A 15,824-nucleotide genomic window follows, 5' to 3' on the forward strand; every position below is an offset into this window, starting at 1 on the left:
GCGATGAAAAAAAAATAAAATTTTGCCATTTGCAACAATGTGGATGGAACTGGAGGGTACTATGCTAAATGAAATAAACCAGTCAGAGAAAGACAGATATCATATGTTTTCACGCATATGTGTAATTTGAGAAACCTGACAGAGGGCCATAGGGGAAGGGAAGGAAAAATAAGTTATATACAGAGAGGGAGGCAAACCATAAGCGACTCTTAAATACAGAGAATAAACTGATGGTTGATGGGGGTGGGGAAAAATGGGTGATGGGCACTGAGGAGGGCAGTTGTTGGGATAAGCACTGGGTGTTGTATGTAAGTGAAGAATCATAGGAATCTACTCCTGAAGCCAAGAGCACCCTGTATTTTAGCTAACTTGACAATAAATTATAAAAACAAAAATAAAAACAAAAAAACAGTTATGGGGCTATTCAGATTATCCATTTTACATTGGGTAAATTGTGATAGCTTGTATTTTTGAGGAATTGGTCCATTTCATTTAAGTCAAATGTATGCATGTAGAGTTAGTTGTTAGTGATATTCTTGTATTATCTGTTGATGTTTGCCACGTCTATGGCAATATCCCCTGATTCATTCCTGTTATTGATAACTTATATCTTGTATTTCTTTTTTTATTGGTATTGCTAGAGATTTGCCAGTTGATGTTTTCAAAGGACCATCTCTTTGTTTTATTGATTTCTCTATTTTTTCATTTTTTGCTTCATTGATTTTTATTCTTATATTTATTATTTCTCTCTTTTTGCTCTGGGTTGATTTATCTATTTATTTATTTATTTAATGTTTACTTAGTTTTGAGAGAGAAAGAGACAGAGCATAAGTGAGGGTGGGGCAGAGAGAGAGGGAGGCACAGATCTGAAGCAGGCGCCAGGCTCTGAGCTGTCAGTGCAGAGTTGAACACTGGGCTTGAGCTCATGAACCACGAGATCATGACCTGAGCCAAAGTCGGATGCTTAACCAGCTGAGCCACCCAGGTGCCCTAGGTTTATTTTGTTCTTCTTTTCCTAGATACTTGAGGTGGGAGTTGACACATTGACGTATCATTATCACCTAGAGTCTATAGTTTATATTAAGGTTTACTCTTGGTATTGTACATTGAGTTTGGAATTGTATTAGGGGTTTGACAAATATATAGCATGTATCTACCATTATAGTATCATATGGGACAGTTTCACTGCTCCAGACATCCCCTGTGCTCTGCCTGTTTATTCCACCAAATCTCCCAACACCCAATAACCGTTGATTTTTATGTTATTGCCCTATTAGTTTTGCCTTTTTCAGAACATCGTATAGTTGGAATTATTTTTTTTTTTTTTTTTTATTATTATTATTTTTTTATTTATTTTTGGGACAGAGAGAGACAGAGCATGAACGGGGGAGGGGCAGAGAGAGAGGGAGACACAGAATCGGAAACAGGCTCCAGGCTCCGAGCCATCAGCCCAGAGCCTGACGCGGGGCTCGAACTCACGGAGCGCGAGATCGTGACCTGGCTGAAGTCGGACGCTTAACCGACTGCGCCACCCAGGCGCCCCTAGTTGGAATTATTCATTGTGTAACCTTAACAGATTGGCTTCTTTCACTTAATACGCATTTTAGGTTCTTCCATGTCTTTTCATGGTTTGATAGCTCATTTCTTTGTAGAGCAGAATGATATTCCATTGTATGGATGTTTCACAGTTCATCCATTGGTCTGTTGAAGAACATCTTGGTTGCTTCCAAGTGTTAGCAATTGTGAATAAAGCTGTCATAAACATCTGTGTGCAGATTTTGTGTGGGTATAAATTTTCAACTCATTTGGATATATTTCATAGATTATCAACTAAGGAATTATTATTTCAATTTTGAAGATCTTTCTGTTTGTAAGCCAATATTTAAATTTTATTTTATTTTAATTTTACTCTAACTTTTAAAAATATTTTTTTTTATTGTGGTCAAAACCATACAACTTAAAATTTACCATCTTAACCGTTTTTTAAAATATTTATGTATTTTGAGAGCACGAGAGAGCAAGCATGGGTGCGTGAGTGCAGGGGGAGGATCAGAGAGAGAGGAGAGAGAGAATCCCAAGCAGGCTCTGCACTGATGCGGGGCTCTGTCAAATTGTATGACCTAAGCCAAAATTCTGAGTTGGACGCTTACCTGACTGAGCCCCCCAGGTGCCCAGCAACTTAACCATTTTTAAGTGTATAGTTTTAACTGTTGGCACAGTGTTAGGCAGCAGATCTGTAGAACTTATTTATCTAGTATAACTGAAGCTTTATACCATTGAATAGCAATTCCCCGTTTCTCCTCCCGCCCCAGCTTCTGACAACTACCATTCTAGTCTCAGCTTCTATGAGTTCAGCTGTTTATATACTTCATGTAAGTGGAATCATACAGTATTTGTCTTTCTATGACTGGCTTATTTCACTTACTGTAATATTCTCGAGGTTCATCCAATACGTATTGTAGAAATGACAAGATTTCAATGACAAGATTTCTTTCTCTTTTAAGATTGAGTCATATTCCACTATATGTATATGCCACATTTTCTTTAGCCGTTTACCCATCGATGGACATTTAGGCTGCTTCTGCCCCTTGGTTAGTGTGAATAACGTAATGAACGTGGGTGTGCAAATATCTCTTCGAGATCCTGTTTTTAATTCTTTTGGATTTACACCAAGAAGTGGGATTGCTGGGTAATATGGTAATTCTGTGTTTAATTTTCTGTTTTTCATAGTGGCTATACCAATTTACATTCCCACCAACAGTGCCACAAAGATTCTAATATCTCCACATTCTTGCCAGCACTTGTTATTTTTTGTTTGTTTAATGATGGCATCCTAATAGGCATGAAATGTTCTCTCCTTGTGATTTTGATTTGCATTTTCCTGATGCTTAGTGATGTTGAGCATCTTTTCCTATACTTGTTAGCCATTTTTTTGTAAAACTTTTAAATATTTATTCTAATCAATGTTATATCTAATATAGATATTAGATATATGTGTTATATGTAATATGTACTTACGTATGTTTTTTAGATATTAATGTTTTATACATATACCGTGTGTTTGTGCGAAGACAGAAGTCTAGGCTCTGCACTTGGCTTTTGCTGGCACATTGTGGGGAGGGGCTGCAGTTTTTTCTGTGGTTTTGGCTGGAGTAGAGTAGTTAGTGGCTGTACGTTTCTGTCTTGCCGGCTGCCCCCTTCCTGGGTTTGGCTAGAGAGAGCAGGCTTTTACTGGGGCTTTTTTTTATCTACGCCCATTAATGTTTTTAGTTAGCCGGCTTCTTCAGTTTCTAGTCTGGGATGTATGGGACAAGAAGATAACACAGAGAGCTCACCATCATCTCATTCCTTGGGTTCCAAAGTTTCTAGTCTGTCTGCTTTCTGTCCACATTTCAGACCCTTTTTGTTATGCTTTTTAAAATGTATACTAGTGTCCAGAGTGTTTAGTTGTTCTTAGAAGGAAGAATAGGCGAAAATATGTCTCCATTTTCCTGGAAATGGAAGTCTTCAGTTTATGCTTTTTAAAAAACAAATTCATTACAACATTTAGTAAGGCTTTAGAAGGAAGCAGAGATTAAAGCAAGTATTCAACTTACTTACAGTTTTTTTCCTACCATTTTTAATCAAAAGCCCCGCATGATGTCTTTAACCCTCTAGGCTCAGACTTCTGTGCAATATAGGCCATACCCTAGCCCTTCCTCTCTCAAATGGTGTCAGGATTGTGAAAGGAGTTGGAAGGGACAATGTGCTTTATAACATGCTAAAGCTTATGTGTTAGTGATCAAAGAAGCAGAGTCCTCTCTGCACTTACCCCAGAGTAAGGATATATACCCACATCTCACCCAAACTCAAGAATGATCAGTGGTTTCACTAGAGACATTTAATTTTGACAAATGCTATGTGCCATTTACCAGAGTGTGGTATGAGTCTTTGCGTACATCTGGGATATGTGCCCTGATGAAACCAAAAGGATTTTGCTTTCTGATGAACAGTTGGAAGTTGGGTTTTGGGCTTCAGGTTCCTTTGCCTAAAGGCAGGAAAAGATTAATTATCTTCAGACTTAAAGGGATAATAAGATCTCTAGCTCAAGATGGATCAAGTGCTGTTCTGTGTTCACATCTCCTGGCCCAGACAGATTACATCCGCAGCGAGCTTGATAGTGAGGACACTGAGGTGCCATCAGTCATGTTTGCAGACCTTCTTTCAACAAAAGAGATATCAGAAGATTTGAGGCAGGAAAATGTTTCCATATTCCTAAAAGGGAGAAAGGTAGAATGCGTACAGTAGGGACATCGAGATAGATGGGGAACAAGAATCTGGAACGTATAAAAGATGCTTTGATGCTATTTTTTGTGTAAGAAAAGGTGTGTGTGTGTGTGTGTGTGTGTGTGTGTGTGTGTACATACATAATACATACTGTTTGGATTTGCCTGAACAAAACACTGAAAAGATGAGGGAGAAGGAGAGATAGAGAGAGAGAGGGAAGGTAAAAGGGAGGAAGGGAGGGTTCCTTATAGGGGATGAGTATTGGAGTAGAAAATAATTTCCTACTATATATTTCTTTCTTTTTGAATGTTAATATATTACTTATTTAAAATAATTTTTTAATGTTTATTTATTTTTGAGAGAGAGACAGCATGAGGGGAGTGGGAGGGTCAGAGAGGGAGACACAGAATTTAAAGCAGACTCCAGTCTCTGAGCTGTCAGCACAGAGCCTGATACAGGGCTCGAACCCACGAATCGTGAGATCATGACCTGAGCCGAAGTCAGAGGCCCAACCAACTGAGCCACCCAGGCGCCCCAATATATTTTATTTTTAAAATAAAATAAAATTTTAAGTTATTTTGTAGTCACTCGGGTAAATAAGCAGGGATCCAAAGAGCCTTCAGGTTGGATAAGAGCAGGCCATGTCATATCAACATCATGGTGTCTCTGGGAAGGTTTCTGGATAGGAAGCTCAGGATTGTGCACTAGGTCCCGTGTCTGTGGATCGTATCATTTGGGTAAGGACACTCACCAGAGATCTGTGAACAAGTTGGAGAGTTTAGGCTGGATGCCAGGAATAATAGCTACTGTGTGTAATGATTTCTGACCAGTGATTTGATATTAATCTTAGAAACTTTCTAAGAAAAAAGCCCTGCAGCTTACCATTAGCTTTATGTTATTTTACATTTAATAAAGAACTTAATTAAAGAGATAGAAGACATACTTATCAATTATGTACCTAATACAAAGTTGGAAGATATAACAACTACACTGGGTAATAGAATCAGGGTCTAAAACAATCCTTACCAATTAAAGCAATGGAGTGATTCTAATGAGATGAAATAACAAGGCAAGGCAAGGTCATACACTTGGATTCTTATTTTATTTTAACAACTTTACAAGCATAGTTCTGGGAAGGTGGAGATTTAAAGCAGCATAAGTGGAAAAAGACTCAAGTATTTTAGTGGTCAGTTAACTCAGTATGAATATGTAGTGTAATGTGGCTGCCAAAAGAAAAAGAATACCATTTTTAGCTACATTAATAAAATTAATAGTAGGTGATAGTACTCGTCTACTCTGCAGGAGTCCAACGACACCTGGAGTATTAACTGGGGCCATGCTTATAAAAAGGATATAGACAAAGCAAAGCATTTAAATGGGAGCAGCCAAAATGGTGATGCAACTAAAAAACGTGTCATTGAAAGTGGGTATATTTAACCCATTTTGGCTACGTCATATTCCATTCTATGTATATATAACATTTTGTATATCCTAATGGACATTGGGGTTGTTTCTCCTTTTTGGTATTATGAATAATGCTGCTAAGGACATTTGTGTTCAAATTTTTGTGTGAATATGATATTTCATTTCCCTTGGGTATATACACAGAAGTGAAATTGTTGGGTCAAGTGGTAACTCTCCTCTTTGAGAAAATGCCATTTTCCACAGAAGCTGCACTATTTTATATTCTATCAGCAATGTATGAAGGTCCCAGTCTCCACATCCTTGCCAACATTTTTTATTATTTCTGTTTTTAATTATAGTCATCCTCGTGGTTGTAGAGTGATATCTCATTATGGTTTTGATTTGTGTTTTCCAAGTGATTAATGGCGTTGAGCATCTTTTCATGTGCCTATCAGCCATTTGTATATGCTCTTTGGAGAAATTTACATTCATATCCTTTACCAGTTTTTACATTGTGTTGCCTTTTTATTGTTGAGCTTTAAGGCTTCTTTATAGTCTGGATACTGGATCCTTATCATGTGTATGATTTGCACATATTTCTTTTCCCATTCTTTATGTATGTGTGTGTGTGTGTGTGTGTGTATGTGTGTATTATATATATGTATGTATATCATATATGTATATATCACACATATATGTATATATGTGTATATATTACACATATATGTATGTATGTATACATACATACATTATATATATGAAGTTTATTTATTTATTTTGAGAGAGAAAGAGCATGAGTGAGCCAGGGAGGGGCAGAGAGAGAGGGACAGCGAGAATCTGTCAGTGCAGAGCCTGATGCAGGACTCAACTCTGCAAACCATGAGATCATGACTTGAGCCCAAATCAGGAGTCAGATGCTTTACTGACTGAGCCTCCCAGGAACTCCCTATATAACGTTAGTTTAAAAATAAGGTTTAAAATAACAACTCAAACTCCTTAGACTTATCACTGATTAAATTGTAAAATATAAACTGATCTGACCTGTAATTTAACTGAACATTTCCCACTCCCCTAAAAATCAGGTTTTGACTTAGATTCATCATATAGACTTTTATCTCAATACCACAAATAATAATTGTAGCCAAGGGCATCAAGGCATCTTCCCTATATCCTGTCTTTTCCTGAGGCCTTGAGCTCCAATACCATGTGGGTTCCATCCCATACCTCTATGTCCATTTCTGTTCTCCAAGCCTAGGACTGGGCTTGTAATGAAAGTCGGGGAATCTTGGACCTCCTCTGGCCTATTAATATGGAGAAATGAGCAGTGTACCCCCTGTGTGAGTCAGTCTCACTTTGCGGTAAGATTTTTCTCCTGACCTTTTCTGCATTTCACATCCATTCAAATTGATCTTCTCCATCAGTTACAGACTAGTGAGGTTTTACTGTAAAATCTGAGATGCTACTGTATCATCAAGTCGTTAAAAGTGAGTTCCATCGTCTCTCTCCAAAGAGGAGATCTTTTCTGCTTGGGCATATCTCAGGAACTCTGCAGAAGACAAATGAACAGGAATTTGGGCTTGAACTGATCAGCAGACAGCTTGGCAACTGTTCTAGGATGCCATCTGCAGATGTTAATTATCCAGTTTGGGTCTTCTAATAGCTCTTGACCTCCTCTTGGCTCTACCAAATGCTTTTTTTCCTTCCTGATTTTTTGTTATTCCTCTTGGGGTGAGACAAATCAGAGGTAACACTGCTGATTCTTTTTCAAACAGTTAAATGTAGATGAATTACTAATGTGGAAACATTAGTTTTTCATTCGTCTTGTGAACATTTGGAGAACATGATCTTCTGCTCTATTTTGGCTTCAAAAACTTCTCTCCAGTTCTTCCTACTTCCCAGACTGTGTAAACGAAATCAAGTTTTTGAAGAGTTGGTGATGAGACTGAAAAGCAGCGGGAAGAACAGGCCTTGTGACATGAACCCTGAAGTCATTTTCTGTTGTGGAGGAACTTGAAGAAGAGAGACCGCTTTTCTGCTTCATCATCTCCCTTGTCTGTTATCCAAAGTAGTTGCTCGAAGCCTTTTATTTCTCTCATCAAGCTTCTTTCTCATTCCCTTACACTGCAAACGTGGTCTTGCTCTCTACCAAAAACAGAACAATAGATCGGAACTCAATGAAATTCCCTTGTCTCCAGCTGTAAACCAGTATGCATATCCATCTTTGTTTCCTTCCTGCTCTTCTTTCTAAGACCAGTCCCTTTAACAGTGCTCTCAGTCCCTGCCCCTTCTTCCTGCAGGACTTGGTTCCAGCAGTTATCCTTTGTCCTCTCCTATATGCTAAAGGTTTCTGCTCCTGGCTGCTTCCACTCTCCCAGGCTCACTTCTCTCCCATCCTAAGAATTCCTTCTCTCCATGCTGTTCCTCTCTGAAGCACGAGATGTTCTAGAGGACTGATTTGTAGTCACCAGCTCTATGTACTCAACTCTTTGCAAGTCCATTTCTGCTCTCCTCACCACCCCCATCCCATCCCTTCTCTGAAACTGTTCTCTCATAGGGCTCCAGTGACTTTCCACTGTTAGTTCCAGTGTCACATTTCTGTTTTTGTCTACCTTTCTGAGGCAACAGTCATTCTTACTCCTTCACTCAGGGGAAAGTTCTAATGAGTTTTAACTTTGATGCTCAGAGTTCAGGTATATTCATTTGATACTATGAGATTTCTTCTTGTCTTGGTATATAATTTCAAATTAAAAGAGACTTTATTTATCACTCTAAGCAGCCAAATCTCTGGTTAGTGTGGTGGTAGTTACCGTTTTTATGGTCTAAACTGCCATGTTTGTATGGTGACGCATAGAACCACTTCTTTTTCCACTCCCCTCTTCCCGAATTTTTTTTTAAATGTTTTTATTTATTTTTAAGACACAGAGAGACAGAGCATGAGCAGGGGAGGGGCAGAGAGAGAGGGAGACACAGAATCTGAAGCAGGCTCCAGGCTCTGAGCTGTCAGCACAGAGCCTGACGCGGGGCTCGAACTCACGGACTGTGAGATCATGACCTGAGCCGAAGTTGGACGCTTAACCGACTGAACCACCCAGGCTCCCCCTCTTTGTATTTAAATTATCTGTGCTAATGGAACTGACTGGCTCATTTTGTCTGTATTGGTATCTGTAACTAATACTATATTTCTCTACTCTTCTTTACAGAGAGACCTGTCGGGGCACAAGAACATTGTGGGCTACATTGACTCCAGTATCAACAACGTGAGCAGTGGTGATGTATGGGAAGTGCTCATTCTGATGGACTTCTGTAGGGGTGAGTATATGTCCCATACCTTAAGCTCCCATTGCTCTGGAACTTTGATTGTCAAGGGCATGGGGTCATTTCAGTTAATGTGCACTGTGCCCTAATGTATGTTGTTGTGGTTTTAAAGATGTGGAAACTGTGAGGCTAAAAGATACAGAGCATGCTGTCACGTCTTGGTTATTCTTATGGTGGCAAACAATTTGAAATGGTGGATAATACAAAACTTCCTTTTTGTTAGATTTAGGAAGGTTTGGTGCTTGTGTATGAATGAGAAAGGATGAGGGGGAGAATGAATGTGTTATTTGTGATGCTTTAAAACAAGTGATGAAGGCACATAATAAAGACCCAACTCCAGATGGACTGAAGAAACGATTCAGCCTCTCAACTCCCTCCCTCCTGTGTTCTCTTCTCCACCCACACCACCTTGTGTTGGGGAGGGGGTGGGTGGGAAATAATCCTTTTTGTCTAATGGAAATGACCTTTCCTCTCCTTGCTTGCAAGCTGTAATTGCCAGTAAGGCTCCATTCAAACGATGCTGCTGTTACCAGTAGAGTTAAGTAGTTGAAAGCTTGGAGTTTCAAGCCACATTTATCTCCGGAAATCCAGACTGTAGCATGAATTGATTCAGATTTGACTGCGTTTCAAACAGCCAGCCTGGAGGTTTGACTTTTTTTTGGCTTAAGCAGCTGCCACTTATAGGCTTGGGTCACTGTCTCCTGTTTGGTGCCCTGTTTTATAATCATCCTTACTTCCACTGACATTTTCCTTGCCTTTAAAGATACTGTCTGTAAGTTAAATATGTTGTTAACCCTCAAAATGTGATGTTAACCAATAATTTTAGCCTGTCCTGTAAGAACTCTTAAGCTGATTTTATAAAATACTACCAAATTTGAACTTGACAGTTTGTTTCGTCCTGTCCATTCCCTTTTGGGTGTTAAAATATTTAGAGACGTGGCAGTAGGAGCATCCAGGGATCTGGATAATTTTGTAAGTGAGGTCATCAATCTTACTGTCCTGGAGAATAAATGTTGGGGTAGCATTTCTACATTCTTGGCAGCAAGTAGTTAGTGAAGCCAGAGATACCACGCCGTTCCTAAAGCACAGGCTAAAAAGCTGTCTTCTGGGGAGCCTGGGTGGCTCGGTCGGTTAAACGTCCCATTTCGGCTCAGGTCATGATCTCGCGGTCCGTGAGTTCGAGCCCCGCGTCGGGCTCTGTGCTGACAGCTCAGAGCCTGGAGCCTGTTTCAGATTCTGTGTCTCCCTCTCTCTCTGCCCCTCCCCTGTTCATGCTCTGTCTCTCTCTGTCTCAAAAATAAATAAACATTAAAAAAAATTTTTTTTTTTTAATAAAAAAAAATAAATAAAAAGCTGTCTTCTTCTTGCTCTTGGAGTCTATTGTGTAGTCTGATTCCTACTAAAAGATATGACAGGTTGAACCTTGGGGCCTCATCTCGTACAAATGGGGACAGTAGACCCAAGTGGTTATAGCAGGTCCATATTGTCGCTTCTACTAATCTTGAAGATGTAATGAAGGCAGCTCACGTCTGGAGTGCTTTCTAAAATAGACTGTTTTTGATGCGTTAGAAGAGGCACTGGATCGCAAGAAGACAAATATGGGCCCGGGAACCAAGACACTTGGGTGCCTCAGCCAGCAATCAGCTCTGTTACCTTGGGCCAGGTTGCTTCTCTGTGGACAGCCGTTCATTGTCTTGGGTAAGTCGTGAGTCTGAGTGTTTCTAACCTCTCCCTTGCTCTGTGTCCCCTCCAGGAGGCCAGGTGGTCAACTTGATGAATCAGCGCCTGCAGACAGGTTTTACAGAGAATGAAGTGCTCCAGATATTTTGTGACACCTGTGAAGCCGTTGCCCGCCTGCACCAGTGCAAAACTCCTATTATCCACCGTGACCTGAAGGTAACAGGCCGCACTATTTCATGAAGTGTGTTCAGGGTATTTTCCATCTGCCCTGGGGATGGGGGAGATGCTTTGGGCATGTGAGAGAAGCTTAAGGCATGGAAACCTTACATGTCTTACATTCTGCCTGGGGAGAGAAAATAGAAATTAAAATAAAGAAAGTATAAAACAGGTATCACTTTTATTACCTAGGTAGCCTTTGGAAATTCTTTATAATCATCAACTGCCTGAATACATTCTATTCTTGTTTTTCCTGACAGAGTCCTAGTTTTACTTTTCCAGGGTTATAGAAAATAATATGCTCATTTAAATGGTTTGTGAACAGTGATGCTTGGTTTTTAAAGTCTCTCTCGTATTTTGCAAAATCCATTAAGTGATTATTTAAAAATTTTGTTCTACTAATTACCATCTCCTTGTAGCCGGCCTTTCGTATTCTAGTCATTTGACAGCGTTTGTTGAATGGCATTGGCAGCCGGGTAGGATTCACTGACACGTGCCATGTACCCTACTAGACGCTTTATGCACACTCTTTGGAGGAAGATGTTCTTCTTTACACTGTATAATCAAGGAAACTCAGGTCACATGACTTGACTGAGGTCATACAACCGGGAAGGAGCAGCACCAGAATGTGAAGCTAGCTCTTCTGATTCTAAATTACAATTTCTTTTCATTATCCCTGTGTTTTGAGAAACACGCTTCATGGCTAATAACTTATATCAGCAGCCCCTGGTGTACTTGTTAAGTGCAGGCTACTGGATTCTGCACTGAATCTGTTGGGCTATAATTTTTATGGTGGTGTCAGGGAAGCCCAGGAATTCATAGCTTAATAATTGCCCTGGGTGGGTTTTGTGTGTTTTAAAGTTTGAGGAACACAAGGGGCATGCCAGCATTTCTCTTTTGAGGGATTTTTTTTTCTTTTTAGCTTTTTTTAAAAAATGGAGATATAATTCATACACCATAAAACTCACCCTTTCGAAGCATACAGTTCAGTGGCTTTTACTGTATTTACCAGGCTGTGCAACCATCACACTATCTGACTCCAGAACATTTCGTCTCCCCAAAGGAAACCGTGTGTATCCATCAGCAGTCACTCTTCACTCCCACCTCACCTCAGCCCCAGGCAAACACTAATCTGCTTTCTGTTGCCTGTTCTGTGCATTTCATACAAACGGGCTCATTCAGTAAGAGGCCTCTCGTGTCTGACGTCTTTCACCTAACGTAATGATGTTGTCAAGGCTTATCGGTGTTGCAGCGTGTAGCACCACTTCATTTCTTCTCATGACATGATATTCACAGTGTAGATAGACTACATTTTGTTTATCTGGTCACTGATAGACATTTGAGTTGTTTTGACCTTGGATATTCCGAACGAAACTGTGAACACCTGTGTACCTGTTTCAAGTGGGCACATGTCCGTTCTCTTGAGCATCTACCTAGAGGTGGAATTGTTGGGTCGTGTGGTAACTACGGTTAACTCCCTGAGGAACTGCCAAACTGTTTTGTGGAGTGGCTGTGCTGTTTCTATGCCACCAGCAACACGTGAGGGTGCCGTTTTCTCCACATCCTCACCAACCCTTACCGTCCTTTTTTATTTTAGCCATTCTGGTTAGTGAAAAGTGGTACTTACATCCCGGCGTTTCTGTAGTAAAGCAGTGAGCTTAAAGGAACATAGGTACATAACTTCAAAAGCCTTAGATAGCCTCCTCCAGTGTCCCTCTACTCACAGTCAGCCCTTTTTCTAGTAGGAAAGGGAGAATATATTTCAGTAAGTATTATGAGCCTAGCAGAGTACAAGTACATAATTCTGTGGAACAGGGTACAGTAACACGGTATAATACGGTTCCTACTTCCCAGATGCTTTGGTATCAGTGACAGGATATAAATGAAACAAATGAAACATTTAGATTTGAAACAGAGACAGGTGAAATACAGAACTTTGTAGAACAAAGTGATGAACAAGCAGAGTTATCAAGCTGCCTAACGTACGATCGGGTCGCGGGACCAGGTAACGGAAGTTGGGATCTTCTGGAAAAGTGGGATTTTACAGGCTTGTGGGATTTAAGTGGTCACAAAGAGGACGAAGGACATGTCAGGCAGAGAGCAGATGCTGAGGGCTACCTAGAGAAGGGGACAAGGAGGCCTTAGAGCATGCGTGTCCGTCTCCAGGCACACCTGTGACACAGCAAGTGCCTGCCAGGGCATGAAGGTGAGGGCAAAGGAAGGAGGCAGAGAGGGCCACTGAGCACCCTTGTAGAGAGTGCTGATCCCGTGTTCTCAAACAGAATCTTCCTTTATTTTAACTGGATTAAATGAGGCCTCAATGATGAATCATTTCATACCTGTACATAACACCTACCTAATTTGCACATTCCCAGCATCTCAGTGCTGCTGTGAGGCGGTTGGTTAAGTGTCGTCCAGTGATAGGAGCCTGAAGTACAGAGCTCAGGGTCCACCTGGGGACAGGAAGTAGGATGGGAGTAGGAGCCCTGGACTCTTTCTTCGCTGCCCTGAATGGTCCATGAGATATTTTAGCAGAAGAATGTGGAGCAAAGTGGAATTGGAGGAGAGGCTGCCACGCTGGTTCCCAGCTCATCCGTAGCCCTGTAACCCCTTGACCCTCCTCGGTGCTCCTGAAAGTCAGCACAGCGCTGGCAACACGCTGTGGGGCTCTGTAGTTGTGTTTTAATGTATGGTGAAGACCGTCAGGCCTGCTGCTGGGCTGCGGGGAGTGATTCAGGAGACTTTGTTTCCATTTCTCCTCTACCTTGGAAATAGGGAATGTAAATAGGGGCCCCTGGGAGGAGGCCTCGATTGTGATTGTTCCCAAAAAGTCCTGTGGCTGTTAATTGCAGTTATTGACTCCTGGTTGTTTTGACTGAAGGTTTCCCAGACTCCCCATATCTTATACTCTGTGCCGTATAGCTGTTTTGGTTAGCAAATTAGATTTTATTGATTTCTACTAATATGTGCCCGGTGGGCAGTCAGTCTGTTTGTCTCCCGCACTGCCAGCCTCCTAAGGCCTGACCAAAAAGTCCCTGTGTACCTGTTGTTTGCCATCACGTAGTCTTGGACACTCTGAGCTTCATGTCCAGCCACTACAGTCCTAGCGGTAGCCAGAGCCTAGAAGTTCTTAATTCTCCTGTTGGCCAGAGGAGGTGCTGGTTGCTGATCTGTAGTTGCTTCTCTAAGCAGATTTACATTTGGTGAGGAGGCACCATCTTGAATAAAAGTCAGTACAACATGGAAAAGAGCACAGGCCAGGCCAGCTGCAGATCCCCTTGTGGAGTCAGTGCCACCCTGGGTCTGCTTGTTCACACGCAGAACAGAGGAAAAGCCCCTCTTGCCCTGCCTGCCACGTGTGTGGTCTTTCTTTCAAATTATGTGCGGGAAATAAACTGAAAGCGGTCCCTATCCTGAAGCAGCTTATGTTATAAAAATGACCATTACCAAAGTTCTGTTCGTTATTGGAGGTCTTTCTTCAAATACGATAATTTAGCATATTAATCATTTCCCTGTTTTTGTTTAATTTTTATCTCTCTGAGGAAAGAAAGAGATCATTGCAGATCATGGGGTCATAGAGCTGGGAAGGTCACCTAAGCCAGCCCTCTCCTATTACCAATGAGGAATCCTCTGCCCAGAAAGGCTGTGACCTGCCCAGCTAATTCTGTGGTCAAACTAGAACAAAGGCCAAGGGTTTTTACTCCCCATTTTGGTGTTTGTTTGTTTTTGCTCTGTTACACCATGCTGTCTGTCCAGGCACTTAAGAAGGGGTTAAGATTTAATAAGTGCATTCAGATTGAGAAAGTCACGAATGTCTCCTCTTTCATCAGAAAAGAGATTTTGATTTCGTGAAGTACAGTAGGATGAAGATTCTTGTCCCATTTTTAGAATCACAAGTTTGAACATCTCCATTTATCTAATCCTCCAAAATTTCTAGTGATTGAAATGCCTGAATGCCATATCTGTTTGGAATAATGTGAAGAGGAAGGGTCAGTAGGAGGTGGCTTTCCAGACCTTTTAGCTACAGCTGTAAGCAGAGTTTGGGAGTGACAGCTTTAATAACCCTCTTAAGCCGATGGGTTGGGAAATAAGGTCAGCAGCATTAAACCCTCAAAGAGCTGGAAGACTGTAGGATTGTAAGCAGTGGTCACCACCATTAGGCTTACATCCTAAGGGACTTTGCCAAAAACAGATCACTAGGAAAGTTCTCTGGAGCTTCCAGAAGATGATACACGAATGTCCAGTTGGTTGTCTCCCTTCCTTGTCCACCTTAATTCCTCTGGGCCCTGTTCTAGACCTGGCCTGAGTCGCCTCCCCTCTAGACAATTGCACCTGCCCTCGTGTTCTCCCTTCTCCTCTCTCACCATGCTAACCTTCCTAAAACACCTCTTTCCATCTGCTGAGTGTCTCCCTAGTGGCCTTCCTCAGTCTGCCCTCTGTCAGCTGCTCTGGTCCTCTCTCTTTCTGCCTTCATGGTTGCCGGTGTGAACTGCCCTCATTCCTTGATGGCATAATGCGTATCAGTGCAGCGGTGAGGGTGTAGCTTCAGCACGCAGGCAGACCGAGCCCCATCCTGCCCTACCAGCCTAGTGACCTCAGGCATGTTAGGTAACTGGGCTCCACTTTCTCATCTCTTGACTGGGGACAATAAGACTTTGTAAGAATTTGTAAGAATTTCATGAAATCCTGTAGGTAAAAGTGCCTCCTAGTGAGTGCTGCTAGCTGCTGATACTATTGTATTGCTATTGTTATTGTCATCATTCCTGCTTCTCTGCCTTTGGTTCTGTTATGAGTTTCACTCACCTAAGTCCTTCACTTCCCCAAGGCCCAGCAGTATCCGGCCTCCCCATTCACAAGGACGCTAGCCCTTAGTATGCCCAGTCCCATGTCCTCAGTTCTCTTTGTGGCACTGGTGCCCAGCACAGTACTGTCCCAGCCAAGGT

At 41.5% G+C, this 15,824-nt stretch overlaps 1 protein-coding gene across 15 annotated transcripts in view; it reads left to right on the forward strand.

Moving 5' to 3' along the window:
* AAK1 (AP2 associated kinase 1) overlaps positions 1–15,824 on the forward strand; it is a 167,030-nt gene that overhangs the window by 85,908 nt on the left and 65,298 nt on the right. For all 15 annotated transcript variants that reach the window (XM_058683825.1, XM_058683830.1, XM_058683832.1 and 12 more), the window contains exons 4-5: positions 8,871–8,979; positions 10,739–10,881. In XM_058683825.1, coding sequence (XP_058539808.1) covers positions 8,871–8,979; positions 10,739–10,881 — 252 coding nt within the window. The remainder of the gene's footprint in view (positions 1–8,870; positions 8,980–10,738; positions 10,882–15,824) is intronic.

Source organism: Neofelis nebulosa, chromosome 9 (genome assembly GCF_028018385.1).
Source record: "Neofelis nebulosa isolate mNeoNeb1 chromosome 9, mNeoNeb1.pri, whole genome shotgun sequence".
Lineage (NCBI taxonomy): Eukaryota > Metazoa > Chordata > Mammalia > Carnivora > Felidae > Neofelis > Neofelis nebulosa.